Below are 17,666 nucleotides of genomic sequence, written 5' to 3' on the forward strand. Positions count from 1 at the left end.
ATGCTGTGCAAAAGTGTGAACCTGGGTGATTTGGAAAAACATCCTAAATGAGATGCACCCAGCATGTCAGGGGTTATGAGGCTACAGACAAAATTTGAGAGAAAGGACTGGATACATTGGGACATTGTTTGGAAACCATTTTTTACTCCAAAGAGATGCAAAGAATGCTGTGGATGAGTCAGCCTGGAAATAATAGGAAAGGGAGACCTTGGTGTTCATGGGAGCAAAGGTTTAATAACACCCCAGAGGAAATTATCTAGCAAAAACCAAATGTCTCCACATTTGTTTGATAATATCCATTAGTGAAAACCGTCTGGCAGGAACCAGCAACAGGCATAAAAATATTTTGATTTGAATATCAGCATGGAAAGAAATGCACGAGCTATTTAAAGAATACGTATGTGTGACTAGTGAAGCTCAAACAGTAATTAACTATAACCTGTGTTTGGTAATGAGGTGTGTTTTGTTATTTAAAGAAGTATGCTCAATAAGGAAATAAAAAAAAATAGATGAGTGCTAAGGAACTTGAAGCAAAAAGAATTAAGGAATGAGCTGAGAACCAAAGAACCAGGTAAAAAGGAGGAGCCTAAAGCCAAACTGAAAAGGAAAAGAATGTAGGAGAAACTAATATTCCTAGGGAAAGTGCCAGTGGGAATAAACTGAAATTTCCTGAAGTCCTTTTTCTTTATGGAAAATATTAAATGTTACTTTTTCTTGATGAATATTTCCAAAAAAATTACACTATAAAAGGAGGTCTGGAATAACATAAAAATCTAAATACCATTAAAGCAATGTAATTTGTCATAATTAGAAACTGAAACCAGTGAAATGTTCCCAAACTGGGTATAGTAAATTAAATTGTGGTACAACTCTGTGTTGGCTATTATGTAGCCTCCAGCAATTGCAGAGAGGAACATGAAATTCATGCATGATGGAGCTCTAAATGAATATATTATTTTATGCTGTATGACTGTACAGCTAAAGCAATGCAATATATGCATGCATATAATTTTTAACACAGATTTTCTTAATTACAATTGTAAAGTTCTTAGGATTCTCAGGAAAAAAGCAGCTGTTTAACTGGCTTGGGTTATTTTTTATTAGTAGTACCTTCATAGGGCTCTAAGCAGTCTCCTAGTAGGAAAGTCAAGACAAGCACTGGACTTACTTATAACCACAGGGCTTTACAAATCCTTAATAAAATGCCGCAGAGATGAAAGACGTCACCCTGGGAGGTTTTCCATAGTTCAGTGTCATTCTTTGCCCTTGTTCCTGGAAGTCATCCAGTAGACATGAGGTGTATCGTGTAGAAAGAATTTACATGGAGCAACCTCAGACAGAGGAACTACCAAGCTTCCATGTGTCCCTGTTTATGATTTTGTCCCACAGGCAGACGGCATCTATAAACAAAACCTGGGGCTCTGGATGGATTTTCCTAATGCCCATTTTTGTAATGATCAGTTTGCCTAAGAATATTTTGAGAAACATCTATTCCCTTTGGGAGTTTCTGCATCAGTTGGGGTATCCAGTTCTTTTGTGTTATTTTGAGATTATTTGACCAAATCCTCTAAAGCCGTATTTTCTTTCTTTTGTATTTCCAATAAATAGCTCTTAAAATTTGCATTGTTTCAAGAACAAATGGATTGATGAATATCTTTGTGGTGTGTTTTTCTATGTTATTTACTTTAAAACTCACTAAGAATTAAAGTCATTCCTTTTAAGTGAAGAATTCCTCATCAAACCATAATTCCACTTTTATTTTTAGGATGCTTGCATGGATACAAAAATACTAAAAAGGATTTTCAATTAAGGAGGATGGCTTTTATGAAACCTTAAATTTCTTGATTTAATTAGAGTATTTAAACTGATTGGATTTTAACAATTTAAAAAGAATTCCAACACCTTCACAGTGAATTTCAATTAGGCAGAGGGATGAGGAGGGTTACGTGAGGATTGCCTGGGGAGTGTTCCCAGCTCTACATGCCTGCTTCTTCTTCTAAATTCCAAAATTTGGGGAAAATTTGATTGTCATGTTCACTTTCTGTTAGTTAAAAAAAAAATGAAGAGAAATGGAATCTGCTTTTGGCTTTGTACTTACTCCTGACTATATTCTGATGGCTGAGCCTTTATGATCTTCCACAAAACATTTTTCAAGAATTATTTTAATTAAATTAGCAGAACTGATTCTGAGCAAGAGAGAGCTGCTTTTTCTTTTTTTCAAGAAAACTCATATCTGGATTCACATCAGCAGGTTCTGTATCAAGAGGGTCCAGATCATAAGGCTATCCTCCTTTTGATGCAAAGGGGATCAGGAAAATATATATATTCCATGAACCAAAGCCTTTATTGATTGATTGACTGATTGATTGATTGATTGTACTGAGGATTGAACCCAGGGGGCCTTAACCACTGGGTCACATACCCAGTCCTTTAAAAAAATATTTTATTTTAGAGACAGGTTCTCACTGAGTTGCTTAACACCTTGCTTTTGGTAAGTCTGGCTTTGAACTCACAATCCCCCTGCCTCAGCCTCCCAACCTGCTGGTATTACAGGTATGTGCCACTGTGCCCAGTAAGCCGAAGCCTTTTTAAGGACTAAGGTTACCAGAAAAGAAGGCATGCTTGCCACATGCAGCTGGCAACACGGAGGCCCATGACATTGCCCAGCAAGGCCGGCGGGTCCAAGCCAGGGTGGCCAGCAGGCACTCTCCACACACCAGCCATCCAGGGCAGGCAGCCAGTCACTCACCGGCAGGGCAGGATCCTGACCACGTCGTTGGGCTTGTATCCTTCAATACAAACTGCACAGTTGTCAAAATCCGGCTCTGTTTCCTGCAACAGGAGCAGTGCAGATGAGACCACCCTCCTGGCTTCGTGAGTAAATACCAAATAAACCAAAGGACAGCTTGTCTGGAGCCAGGCTTTCAACAGCCTTTGCTAGTTTTCTTCATCAATAATTTACTGGCTATCGGTGTAGTTGGCATTCTTTCCAGCCCCACTTTGTATTTCTAGGTGCCACTGCAAGTGCTTTAGTGAGGAAAACCATTTCCTCATGTACTTTTACTAATAATGCTATCAATTACAAGGAGAGGTGACATATCAGAATCTTGAGGATAACAAATAACATTTATGGAGAACTATCTGAATGATATTTAATCCACCTATTCCTCTGTAATCTAATACATAAACTAAACAGAAACACAAAAGAATGTTTTTAATTTTTTTCAAGTACATAAATTTCTTTTAATACCTCAAAAATTTATTACTATGTCATAGCCCTTGGACTTTTATTATTCTCTGATTGAAGAGGAAAAAGGAATGATCAAAATGGACTTCAAATTTAGGAATGCTTTTGAAAGAATTTATCTTAATGCACCCAATAGTGTTTTCAGAGAGTTAAAAAGTAATAGCATATAATAGTAATAGCACATCAATCCTTCAGACTACAGTCAATAGCTGCTACACATGTGGAATTGTGGATCCCTTACAATGCTCCAAGGAGCCCCAGTCCTTCGAACTGTGTTGTAATCCATTGATCTAAACATCTCCTGGGAGATCAAAGAGACCTTTAAAGGCCTGCAAGCCTGGACTGTACTTTTTCCTGTCCTTTCTTACGATGCTATGATTGCTTCTGGCTTTATTCCATGATTCTACAGTGAAGGAGACTGTTGCAATGATATTGGGGTGTCCTGAATACTAAATTTCATAGGAACTGATATACTTTTCGTGTTTAGACTCTAGACATGAGTGTAGAACAGAGCTCTGCACATAGCTTTATCTTCCCTGCGAGGATTGCTGGACAAACTTTTTCAGGTCAAAATACTGGGAATAACTCTTTTGTTTTTTTTATCTTGTGGGACACTGCAGTCAAATATCATTTGAATATTGAATTTTGTTTCCTTCTTTGCACTGGTTGCTGGAAAGCCCCGACCTAATTTAGTATCCATTTCCATTACCTGTTTCAGGTAATGCATTTGTGCAGTAATGTCATCCTGGCTTTATCCATTTTCTTGTACACTTACTTTTCCATTTCTCATATTCTGTAGCAAATGGGTTTTTTGTCCTACTGAATGCATTTCATAAACTGCTTTAAATAATATTTAATAGCATATAATACTAATAGCACATCTATCCTTCAGACTAAAAAAAGGGCACGTATCAGATGCTTACAGGACGAGACTTTAAGCACGTATTTCCCTTTTCCATCCTTCACTCTCTTCTACTCTGTCAGAAAACCAAAGGTGAGCAACTGCTTTGAATAGTTTCCCACCAAAAAGAAAAGAGGCTGTTACCTTGTCACCCTTCTTGATGGTCCTGACCTGGAGCTTGCTGATGGCTTTCTTTGCTGCATCTCCCAGTCGGCGCTGAAAACACCAAAAGCTACTTGTTAGTACTGGAGATGTGTAATTCTTGACTTTATTTCTGATGGCATTTAATAAATCAGGGCCGTTCTCTCTGAAATCATGCACACCTGGCATGAATGTTAACAATGATGGCTGGAAGAGATGGCACAGTGGCATCTGTGCAGAGAGGCTGTGCAGACCAGGTCTGTGAAAGAGAATCTGCTTCCACCTTGTGTTAGACACAAAGCAAACGATGCAGGAAGAGCCTGCTCTTGAGTAACTTCAGTGCAGTTTGCAAGACAAAAAGTATTCAGGTATTTGCCACCCTAAACTACTCAGTCTGTAACACAGAGACAATCTAGAGAGTTTAGAATAAACTTCATCTCCTATTTTTTACTATCAGGGATATACTGTTTAATATTCCCTTCCATTTGCTCATGCAGACCTAACCTAGGTTTAAATTCAATCTGTTTGATCCTATTCCGTCAAATTTTCATGTCAATTTTACTTCCCTTATGTATGGGTGTGAGAGTATATATTAAAAATACATTAAAAAACAATGTTCAGGTTAGCAAATAATTACAAAGCAAAGATCTGGGTAAACCACTACCATCCATGTGAAGAAAGAATGTATTATGCCCCTTTAAAATTTTTTTATTTTTAAATATTTTTTTAGACCTTGATTTGGACTTCTGTTTTATTCATTTATTTATATGTGGTGCTGAGAATCAAACCCAGTGCCTTACACATGCTAGGCAAGCACTCTGCCACTGAGCCACAACCCCAGCCCCCAAGCCCCCCTTTGTTTAACAGAGTAATTACTTTCCTAATGAGCCCTGTAATAATGTAATAAGAGGGCAATGGAAGAGTGGGGTAGGAGAATTCAATTTTAATCTGTCAAGGAAGAAAATCGCTAGTTAGTGTGCCATTAGTTTTCTACATGCTTTCAATCCATCTTGGGTATATGTATTTCTGCTTTATAATATATGAATATTTGTAGCAGTGAAACATATTTGAATGATTAGAATTAACAATGTCATCGTTTAAACACTCAAACTTCTTTCTTTCTCTCTTATTTATTTTTTGTGGTTTTGGGGATTGAACCCAGGGCTTTATGCTTGCAGGGCAAACCCTCTGCCACTGAGCTACGTCCTAGGCCAATTCTTCTCTTAAAAACAGTGAACCGATATTGGTGAATGCTTAGTATATCCTAGGTACTTTGCTAAAACTTTATAAGTAATGTTGCCTTAATCCTTACTATAGCCTGTAAGAAAAGAACTTTTTTTTTTTATATAAAGAATGAAGACTTACAGAGCGTGGGCAAATTTTTCAATATTTTAGAGACAGAGAAAGTTTGAAACTGAATAAAATCGGGTCTAACTTTAACATCACAGCTAATCTACCACCTTCATTCACCTTTATTCACTAAACAACCATCCAATCAATCAACCAGCCAGTTAGCCAACCAAAAAACATCTGACTTCTAGTCAGCTAATCATCCAATTAGTTAGCCAATCAACCAACATCCAGCTAGCCAGTTAATCAGTCATCCATCCGCCCGTTCACCCACCCACCCATCTATCCAAGCAACGAACCATCCAACCTAATGACCAACCAATTAAAGTCTATTTAAAGTACATATCATAAGGCACTTCCTTAGCACACAGCAAAGTGAATAAGCAGAAAAGGTGATGTTCTTTTTAATTCAGTTTCTCTTTGATTTTCATCCTTGATTTCTAAAATAACACTGGCATTTTTTAATAGAAGACAAAGTTTTGGCTGTTTCCTAAAAGGAGGGCTAGACACACTTGAGATTTACGCAAAAGTCCATGAGTAGCTAGCACACTAAGGTAGCCGGAAAACTTAGGAAGAGTCTGCAATGATAATTACTAAAGGTAGACATGAGAGTGAGAGAGAGAGAAAGTAACTGAGGGGAAAGTAAACACGTGGCCTATTCTTCTCCTTGTCCTCTGGTTACTACTTAGTCATCCTTACATCTTAGGTCATTCTTCAGGGATCCCCCAGCAAGATCCTTCTACTCTAGACCCTCATTGCACATTTTTGACACACCTCTGCTTTGCAGCACTGTCACATTGGGTATTTGATATTTGTTTTTATGATCAATCTCTGTTATATTTCCCTCAAGTAAGCTCTTCAACAGGAGCTCTGTGTATATTCTTGCTTTTTACTATGTCCCCAGCTCATAGAATAAAGCTGCCTTCAATCAGCGGCACTTGATTATTTAACATGTATTTTTGATCTCTTATTCTGTGCCAAGCACAGGTTTGGGTTTTAGAAAATCGGTAGTGGGGAAAAATAATGCAGACATTTTTGTCCTCTGTAGCTTATCATCTAGTAGAAATTCCATAAAATATGATTGAATAAAATATTAAGCCAATAGGTTTTTTTTTAAGCATGGAAAACAACCTGAGAAATTTAGCCAGTTCATGAAAAAATTTACAGATAAACTATAGTGATTTGTGTTGTACATAAGCAAAGCTGAATTTCTAGCCCCAGCAAACCCAGCTTGTCTCAACTAGTAGGTGCCAACTATTGCAATCTGGGCCATGGATGAAAAGCACTGAGAAAGTGTTACTGGTCACTGGGAGACAATGTCACAAACCTACAGAATACTACATTAACACCAAGAAATTTGGGCCCTAAGTAAACAAATGTTGATCGCTTTTAAGCCAAGAACTCTGATATTTTTGCAACTGTTTAATTGGTATTCTATAATGTTTGTACCCAATTCAATTACTTAAATTGTTTTTGTTTTCAAAGGATGAGCAGAGTAATTAAGCAAAAAACGGTGTTTTCAAACAGGGTCATAGATTTATACTCAACTGAAGCCAAAGTATGTTTAAAGCAGGTGAACTAGAAATGATGTTTTCAAAATTTAATTTTCATTTAGAACAATTCTTTAGCAAATGAAAGATGGCTTCTTAAATGTGAACACATAATTTAATTTCAAGGAATGGGAGGAAGAGGAAGGAGAGGAATCACCACTACCACTCAAAGAGGTAAGTCCATTCGGGAAATGTAGAGTAAGCTAAAATTAATGTATCAAAGCTTATGGCTAACAGGGAAGTTAATGGTTGTGGAATTAGAAAGATGAATTCCATTAGTGGCATTTGTATGACTGAGTCCAAGAGAGGTTAAGGTGCTTAATGAAGAATAAAGTCCTTTAGGAGACAGGCTTCCCCAGTCAGTAGAGCTAAGACTTAGAGACTAGCGCAAAAGAGAAAGTCATGAGGTTCTCTTCAATGTTTCTACAAGGTCTTTCTCTTTGGGAGTCCTGAAAAAAAATCACATGATTCACAAAGGCAGGAAGACATATTTTCCTTAACCATTGTAAAAAAGGGTACAACGGTGTCTTTTCCCTTTCATGCTCCTTGAAGATCCTGGAGTCAAGCATCATTCCATAGGTTATGGGTAGATGGCACGCATTTGCCTCCTTTGAGGAGCAGAAAGATGGAATTCTCCAGACTCATGGAGGCTATAATTGTCTGTCCTGTCTCTGGGGGAATACCCAGCTGCCTGAAGAAGATAAGAAAATCAGCTTCTGAGAAATACATGATCATGGGGCTAGGTAGCATTGTTTATTTATTTATTTTTTGAAAGCATTCTGGAATAGCAAAATTAGAGGAGAAGCCCCATAAAGTTTTCAAAAATGCCACATACATTTGCATGTAGCCAAATATTGTCAGTATGTCTCAATTCTTCCTAAGTGACATTAAAATTATATGTAGGAAAAAAGTCCCACTTTCAACATTTAAAACAAGTTTTGAACATTTAAAAGAAAGTTCTACTTCCAACAATTTTCACACTAGTGTTGGATTTCCAAAATGCAGATTAAAGAGATAATAAATGCAAATATAAATATTCTTAATGAAACGACCCAGATAAAGTAGTCGTTGCTTTTGTTGTTGACCTCTTCTTCTGGGGGATTTTTTTAACTGTACCAAGAATAAAGGAGGAAGAAAATGACAGGCCCTGCTCAAACTGAGTCTTGCCCAGGGCCCAAGCAGAGAATCTAGACATCAAACCTGAAGTCAATCATAAACAGAAGCTTTCCTTTGTGATTTTCAGAAATGCAGAATGGAAGAGTTAGGGAACACCTCAGGGGAATGAGGGACCACTAAAGGTTTGGGTCAGCGCTTTGTTTTGGATGGGGATGTATGGTTGTTCTCCAACCCAACCAAATCCAAATCACACTTTTTACTAACAATGGTCAGGACTAGGCATCTTGGTAACCAGATTTAGCTATTAATTTGATCTAATCAGGTACAAGAAAATATTTTCCAAGGTTATTGGTTTCTCGACAATGGTGAAGATAAAATGCTTTATGGAAAACAAAAGCAGAATCACACATTAACAGAAAAAGTCCTCCATAAGTACCAGTGAGGATGAAAAACAATGACAAACCCCAGTTCAACTCAAGACACATAAATTAGTGATCTTCCAAATGTTTAAGAAACTAAAAAGAAGACAGTTTCCTCTTCATCTGCTCTGTTAGAAATTCAATGAAGGTTATTTAAAAAAAAAAAATCCGGAACCAAAATACAGTTCTGGGACTCTGAAAATGATACCCCAGTGGCTTGCTCAGTACCTTGAACTAAAGGAAACTGGAGGCCCCAGAAGCAGCCTCAGGACAAAGTCTCTTTCTGTCCTCCTGCCCTCCAATTTCTAGAAATGAGTGGAAGAAAACAGATTTCTATCTCCAAGGTGAGTCGTAGAAGCTAGAGCCTCTCCTGAAGGAAGCCATGAAACCTGGGGTGGTGGGGTGCCACTCTCAGTTTCCCTTGAAGGCCCTCACTCCAGAGTGTCCTGTCCTATACCTGGGAGGAAGGAGTGTGCACAGAAGATCCACAGAGGATCTGAACACTCCCCACTGACCGCTCCACTGTGCATTCCGGCCTTTTGTTCAGCCATCTTTCTCCATGGCTGCTCATTCTTCATTGTATGGAGGAATAAAAAAAAAAAAACAATTTTCTTTGGGTCTTGGGTCACCAGTTTCGAAGGTTCCCACATCACATTAAACTTTTCATTCATGAAACTGGTGATGCTCCTATCAGTGTCACACAGGCCCTATGATGGGGGAGGGGATTCACCGCACCTTTCCATCCATAGGACGGCATCAAAACTGAGCTGACCCTCCCCCATCTCATATGATGGGATGACTTGGTGTCATATTTGCCCCAACAACTGTATTTTATGCTTATGTTAACCATCATCATCACCATCACCAAGGGGAAAAACAGTGAAATGTTCTTATATTCTAGGTGAAGGGAGGCCACTATCTAAAAAAAAAAAAAAAAAACCAAAATGGAGTGGGTCCTGGTCATCTTGGAGTTCATGTGGTCATGTGACACAGACCTTTTCCTCATAGCTCTCCTACATAACAACGATCCTCCAGGACTGGCTAAGGTGACCGAAGTCTCATCAGTTTCCATGACATAGAACTAGATGATCAATGGCTATGATGGTCTCACAGAACGATGGCTTGGAGCTGTCAAGTGTGCTCCCAATGTGAGGTTAAGCCTATTCTGTGTGAGCTGTAGCAGAGGAGAAGGCTCACTAAATGCTTCCTGGATTCAGCATGTGTCCTTCCCCCTGAGGGCTTGGCACGTTCTTCTAGAGCACTCTCAAGGATAATTTTAGTTTTTATTCTTTAGGAGATGCTTCTCTGCCTCAAATCTCCCTTGGTGGCTGATACTTGGCATATTCCTTTTCTCTCTCTTTTCCTGTGAATTGTTAGTTTGTTTTAAATTCCATCACTTCTTTTGTTCCAAGGTAACTTCACCAATATGTGCAAAAGAGATCACAGGGACATGAGCCATGCAAAGGTGTCCCCCTGGGAGAGAGAAATCCTCCAAGAAAACTTTGCTCCATATCATTACCAGGCCTCACATAAAAAACAAACAAACAAACAAACAAAAAAACAGATCAAAACAGGTCTGGTTTCCTTGGATCACCTTCAAAGGCAATATTGTCTAGGAAAATCAAAAAAGAGCCCCACTTAGTTGATCTAATACGCCTGAATTTGAAATAGCTACCATGTTTGGGAGCTGTGTGGTTTTCATGGCACAGACTAAGTCCTTGTGTCTGAGATGATAGTGAGACAATATTCTAGATCATGGTAAGAAGAGAGGCTTAGCTGGGCACAGTGGTGCACTCCAGTAATCCCAGTGGCTTGTAGGCTGAGGCAGGAATCACGAGTTCAAAGCTAGCCTCAGCAACTTAGTGAGATCCTGATTGTAAATAAAATATAAAAAAGGGCTGGGGATGAGGCTCAGTAGTTAAGCTCCCTGGGTTCGATCCCTGGCATGAAAAACAGAAGATAGGCTTTTATGGCCACGGAGGAACACTGCTTGCTGGCTTCACTTTGCCATTCTGTAGGGTTTTCATAAGCAGGACAGGAATGAGTGAAGGGCAGGAAGAATAAGACATCCGGGGAAAGAGATGTGCATGCCTCATCAACTTCCTGGTATGCATCAGGGACTGTAGTGTACTCTGGTGTTCAGGATCAGGGAATCTGCTGAGAATCCGGCCTCCCTTTCTTCAGTCAGCTTTTGCATCACTGTGACCAAAACACCCAACGATAACTTAGAGGAGGAAAAGTTTACTGGGGGCTTATGGTTTCAGTGGTCTCAGTCCACGGATGGCCAACTCCATTGCTCCGTGTCCAAGGTGAGGCGGCGCATCATAAGGGAAGATCTCAGAGGAGGGGAGGTGCTCAGATTGTGATGGCGTCAAGAAGCAGAGAGAGGAAAGGAAAGGGGGCCATAGGGAACACGCACCCTTTCACACTCTTGCACTAATACAGGAGATTTTTGTGGGACACCTCACATCCACACTATAACATACCTCCAAATTCAAGAACAGGTTGCTAGATGTAGGTCATTAGGTGGGTAGAATGAACACGAACCCTGGCATCCTCCAAGAAGCCTCCTCATGGGCTAAGTCTTCTCTGTGTCCCAATGCTATTGAGGTGCCTTGATCTGATAGAAGTCATTTTGACTTGAAATCACTAACCTGGTTATGTGTCCTTGTTAAAAATGATTTATCAAAGTCATTGTCCCTTTAAGTTCTAAATCTATATCCTGAGACTTCAGTGAGCATTCTCAACAAGAGCAGAATTACAAGTGGGTGACTTTTGCCTCTCAATTCTGTTTCCCATCCATAGACATTTGGAGAACGTGGGTTCTCAGGGCTCACCTGAGAGCATTCCAGATTATTTAGTGTAGAAGCCCACACTGGTGCATCAGTGGGATATTTCCTTAAACCACTCACAAGGGACATCCAGAGGATATGTAAGGAGAGAAAGAGAGATCTGTCATGGTATTTAAGTCACCAGGACATGTGTTAAATGGCTAGTAAAATGTTTTCTTCTTTTGGAGGGTTCCAGGGATTGAACTCAAGGGCACTCGACCACTGAGCCACATCCCCAGCCCTATTTTTTGGCATTTTATTTAGAGACAGGGTCTCACTGAGTTCCTTAGTGCCTCACTTTTGCTGAAGGTGGCTTTAAACTCACAATCCTCCTGCCTCAGTCTCCCGAGCTGCTGGGATAATAAGCATGTGCCACTGTGCCCGGCCAGTAAAATGTTTTCCATAATCATTATGGAGGCTTTCCTTAGCTTAAAAGTAGAAGGAACCAACTTCTCTTCTCATATAATCCTGGAGGCTGTACTCATGCCCTGCTCCTTTGACAGGTGAAAGTGTGACCCAATGGGTCCCATCCCTCAGCACCATTCCCCAGCCTTCCTTTCCTGCCCTGCCTTGCTTTGCTCTGTCCTGCTTGGCTCCTGTTCCCACCCTTAAGTGTCAGATGAGGCCCTGCTCACTTACTAGACCCCATTGTCCTCTTGCCCATGACCTTGTCCTATGCAAGAGTTTGATTCTACTTTACACCAAAACCACAGTTACATGCAAACCTTCACACTTTTAAGCATTCTTAGCTCCTGAAATCCCAACCTTTATAATATTCCAGACTCTCCTTTGCTGCCTGGGGGTGTCACCTTTTTATGTCTGATTATGAAACAGAGTACTGTGGGCTTGGACAGAGATGAGATTTCACTGGGCTGGAACATGACATTAGGAAACTGGTTCTGAAAGGCCCTATGTGTGTTCAAAACAGACCTGCATGGTCAGCCACATGAGACGCTTCCACAGGCTCTCAGCTGTCACAGGGCTTGTGCAGCAGTGGGGAATAGGAGCCATCCATCTTCTGGGCTCTGTGCAGAGGGCCTGGAACAGTCGTACCCCAGGTCATCTGACAGAGCAAGCACCCAAAGGAGGCTGGACTCAAGAGAAGAGAATGGGCTGAACAAGCATTGGGAGTGCAGAGGGTGCTTCAGGGTAGGTATGCTGAACAGGGAGCCATGGATCTGATGGAGGCAGGCTGTGCCAGGTCTCTGCAAACCAGCCTCCTCCCTCAGTGAGCCTCTGTGCCCTCAGAAGGTAGGTGTGAAGCCAGGAGGTTTCAGGTAGGAAGCATTTGGATAGTGGTAAGAACTAGGAAGAAAATCAAATAAATATGTAGAATTATATAATCCATGGAGATAGACTGGGGAGGAGGTAAGGCCATATTTGAGTATCTCAGCTTCTGGCCTCAGACCTCTTCTCTTGGTATACACACCCCTTCCAGGTGAGCTCCACCTGCCTGACAATTTGAAGGGCATCTATTGACAGATGACTCCCATGTTCCCATCTCTTGCTCCTTCTTCTCTCCTGCCTGTATATTCAAAAACCTATCTGGCAGGGTTGGTGATGGAGCTCAGAGGTAGCTCACTTGCCTAGCATGTGTGAGGCCCTGGGTTCCATCCCAGCTCTGCAAAATGAAAAAGAAAATCCTACCGGGAATCCCTGCTTTGACATCCAGTAGACTTCTAAATTTAACATTGTCAAACTCAGTTTCTTGGCTCTCCGACCCTCTGGATCTTAATTTCCTCTGTCTTTTCCCTTCCAGTCAATGCCCCAAGAGTTGACCTAATTGCATCCTTGATTCCTCTCCTTCACTCAAACATATGGTAACCATATGACTTATCATCTGAACGGGGACAACTGTGTGATATGATGATATAGAAAACAGAATCTATTATCTTGGTCTTTATCCAAAATCTTGGCTAGAGCTACTCAAACCCTTGTCGTTTTCTAAGCAGTGGGAGTGATAAGATGCAAGGACAGCCTTTTGTTATTCATAACAAGCCCCTTGTTAATGACACCTGGCTTTATGTCATTGAGGAGGTTTTTAAAATTTTTTTATTTATATATGGCAGCGGAATGCACTACAATTCTTATTACACATGCAGAACATATCTCTGGTGGTACACAAAGAATATTCACACATTGAGGAGGTTTTAGGAAAGTCTCTAAGGATGGAGGCAGATTGCCTGGGGGAGCCAACCGGTGATTAGAGGGTTGGAATTTTCAGATCTGTCACCACTCCCACCCCAAATGCAGTAGTGCTGGTTGCTGCCACTATCATACAAGCTTTGGGAGGGCAGAGTCCTGGTCTAGGTAACAAGTCTTGAAAATAACTTTGTGCAGGTGCATGTGTACACACACAGACACGTGCTCTGAGGGAGGAGAGGGACTGAAGGTTGATTACATGGCCATTGATTTCATCCATCCTGCATGGGTAAAGAAACCTCCATAAAAATCCCCAAATGACAGGGTTTAGAGAGCTCCAGGTTGCTGCACATGTAGAATGGTCCCGCCCAGAGCACGTGTGGCAGCTCTGTGCCCTTCCCCTGGATCATGCCCTGTGCGTCGTCTTTCCTGCTCTAACAAATAACCAAACCTGAAGAGGGAGCCCTGAGAACCTCCCATAGAAAGCCTCTCTGCCAGAAGCAAGGGGCACGACTGGATATGCCCAGGGTCTGAAATGGCACAGCCTTGTGGAACACATTTCTTAACCTGTGGGTTTGCTACTCTCTTAGGCAGATCATGTCAGAATGGAGTTAGACTCTAGGACACTCAGGTGGTGTCCTGTGGGGAACACCCGCACACGTGGTGACAGGAGTCTTCCGAGTTGAGATTATGGGGGAGAAAACAGGGGATCTCCCTCCTACTACAGAGGCTGGGACAGCAGGCATAAACTAGGATGTGTCTTTTATATTCTACATTTAACCCATAGGATTTTAAAATATTGCCTTAATCCGACTCCTTAACTTTTCCACCTCCCTCCCTCTAGTCAAATCCATCCTCTGTGACCACGGTCCTCCCCTTCCAAGTTGTCTCCCATCCATTTTCATGGGCATTGCTTATTGATGCCACTATGATACTTTGTGAAGGCAGAGTCCCTGTCTACGTAATAAATGTGGAAAGTAACTTTGTGTACACACACACACACACACACACACACACTCTTCTGGAAGTGAGTAAGGGAAGTGTTAAGAGTCGCTGCTTCTGGGGAGGGCTGGAGGACAGAAAGTTGCTAAAGGGAGTTTGGGGTAGAAAGAAGACTTACTCTCAATCATGTACCTCTTGTTGACCTATTATTTTTTCACTGTGTACATATATTATTATTGCTAATTAAAAAGAGGTGCTGTGTGGATAATTACTTTCAAAGAAAGTCAAATTCTTTCTATGTGGTGTATTTATCTAGCTTTGCTTGTCCCATAACCTTAGAGGAAAGATGGAAAAAATATACCTCATTTTGCTTCAAACGGTGTCAACTGAGATCCAAAGCCCATACCTAGACCTAACTGCATGTGTTATGTAAGAAATGAGCTATTTGCCTTTTAGGAGGAAAGGCCATTCTCCAAGAATTCTTTTGTCCATTGAAAATGACCTCATTAACAACCCTCTAATAATGTCATACAGTTTTCTCTCCAACCTTACATCAAGCCTATGGGGCTGGCTTATCGCTCTCACTTTGCACGGGATGGGGATGTAGCTCTGCAAGGTCACATTGCCAGGAATCAGCAGAGCAAAGATTTGAACCCAGATCCTTTTGATTCCAAAGCCATCATCTTTCACTGTTGCCCTGAATTGGATTTAATGTGACAGAGTTGCTTTAGGCAACATCACAGCAGCCAAAGGTCCTATGGATGTGCCAAGATCTTGCTGTGAACTTCCAGAAAAATCTCACTTGCTGAGAAATGTGACTGAGAGGGTCTTCTCCAGGTCCAGTGTGGCATGAAAAGGTGCATGATCATGTCCTTTAATTGTCACCCACACATACTGAGGCAGACTCAGAGGTGCTCAAAGTTCACCTTCTCTTCCTGAATGGCTGGATACTTTGCCAATGTAAAATTAACGCCTTTTATATTCTATTTCAGGCTGTGGTCCTGCAGAAACTGAGAGCCACTTTTTCTAAAGGTCAATTATGGTTTAATAAAAATAAGGATTTAAGTTTAACCTGATTCTTTATATAGCTACAGCTTGCACACTGCAAGTTTCTGTTGAATAGAGCAGAACATTGCCTATCAAAAGAGAAATTTTTTTTTCCTAAGGGAAACTATTTGTTCTTACTCCATTCACCAAAGGACTGAAGTATATGACCATTGTTAACTTTTAACATGATCCCAATTCACTGAGTGACCCTCATGCTATCATCCTGTAATTCAAGGAAAGTTAATGCAATGGGAGCAGAGTTACAACTTAAAACCTGCTAACCAAACCACATCACTTCCATACCGTCATCTTCCAGTTTTTTTTTTAATATACATCACAGAATATGTATATGTCTAAAAAGATACACAAGCACTATCTACCTGTACAGAGTGAAATGAATGAAATAATCACTCAACTAGTTCAACCTTAAAATGCCATCCTTGCCTCAACTACCTAATTATCTATAGGTTCAAAAATAAAGAAATGCCACTTCTGTTTATCATTGTCTGATGCACTTGCTGACTATCATTTTCATAAGTGATATATGTTCCCTCATACGAAATTCCAGAGGAAACAAATGCATTATTCCTGAATGTATTTTCATCACCTTATGTCTAACTAGTATTGTGTTTATTTGTGGCCTGGAGTACTTAATAAAAGGGGAAGTATTGAGTTGTATGGTATGGAGTCATCAAGGATCGTCATGATGATAATAATGGGCATAATTCATGGGAATTTTAATTAATCAAATGTTCAGTGTTTCTTATTGTTCTTTTTATATAGATATGATGGTAGAGTATATTTTGATATATTACATATCTATGGAGTATATATTATTTTAATTAGATCCCATTCTTGTTATACATGATGTGGAGATCCATTGAATGTTCTGTGTTTCTTAAAATAACATAAAGTAATTTAATCCTCATAAGAGAAAGGTAACCATAAGAGAAATGTATAGTATATTATCACTTAGTGCAGAAAAAAAATTAAATAATTTTCTCACTTTTGGTAAGTGATAGAACTTCACTATCACATGGCAACAAAAGTCATGTTTTTGAAGATTATTTAATGATGGTGAAAATGCTCACCATTTAATAAAAAGAACATAAAATATATTTATGTGTTTGTCTCACGCATACAGAGGTACACATAAAATGATAAATTACTGAATAAATCCACAAGATAATAACTGACAATTCAGTTGTGGGAATGGATGATTTGCTTTTTCTTTTGGTGATTTTTGAATGGTTGACAAAGTTTGTTGCATTGAGTCTGCATCATTTCGAGAATAAGGAAAAAAGCAAGAACGATTTAAAACTAATTATTCAAGAAGCCACAGAAAAGTCAAACAGACCAATAGCCATAAAACAAATAGAAAAGGCAAAAGACCTATCCCTCTAAACCAAACAATTCAGACCTTATTAACTTATGATTTCTACGCTGATTAGAATCAGCCACTTCCAGTGCTGTTCCAAATGCCTTAGAGCACTGCTGCCCAGTAGGACCTTCTTCAAAGATGGAAATGGAATATATATGCACAGCCATGTGGTAGCCACGGGGATTGTGCCAGAGGGCTAAATTATATTTTATTACAATTAATTTCAATTTAAACAGCCACACCTGGCAAATGGTTGCCGTGCTGGACGTCATAACTCGAGATCACAGAAAGTGGAGGGTGGCTTGCCAATTGTTCTCATAAAGCCAGAATAACCACCACCTAAACATGACAAAAACGTAAACCATCGACAAATTTCACATATGAGTTCCAAGGTAAGAACTAAATAATATTCTAAGTAAAATACTGATAAATGTAACCTAGGACAGATTAGAGGAATGGTAGGTACTGGAAATTCAGGATTTTTCAGAACTGGGAAATTCATTAATAGAATCCAGTCCTTTAAATAAGGAAAAAGAGAAAACTTAGACCACTGCTATTAAAAAGGCATTTGTTAGAACTAAACACCCACTCTTTATTAA

General features: G+C 40.0%; 1 protein-coding gene across 1 annotated transcript in view; it reads right to left on the reverse strand.

Moving 5' to 3' along the window:
* Positions 1-17,666, reverse strand: part of Rnf150 (ring finger protein 150) — a 211,624-nt gene that overhangs the window by 62,715 nt on the left and 131,243 nt on the right. Inside the window, exons 3-4 of the mRNA XM_015484433.2 lie at positions 4,293-4,364; positions 2,750-2,832 (exon numbers count right to left, since the gene is read on the reverse strand). Coding sequence (XP_015339919.2) covers positions 2,750-2,832; positions 4,293-4,364 — 155 coding nt within the window. The remainder of the gene's footprint in view (positions 1-2,749; positions 2,833-4,292; positions 4,365-17,666) is intronic.

The sequence above is a fragment of the Marmota marmota genome, unplaced genomic scaffold (genome assembly GCF_001458135.2).
Source record: "Marmota marmota marmota unplaced genomic scaffold, marMar, whole genome shotgun sequence".
Lineage (NCBI taxonomy): Eukaryota > Metazoa > Chordata > Mammalia > Rodentia > Sciuridae > Marmota > Marmota marmota.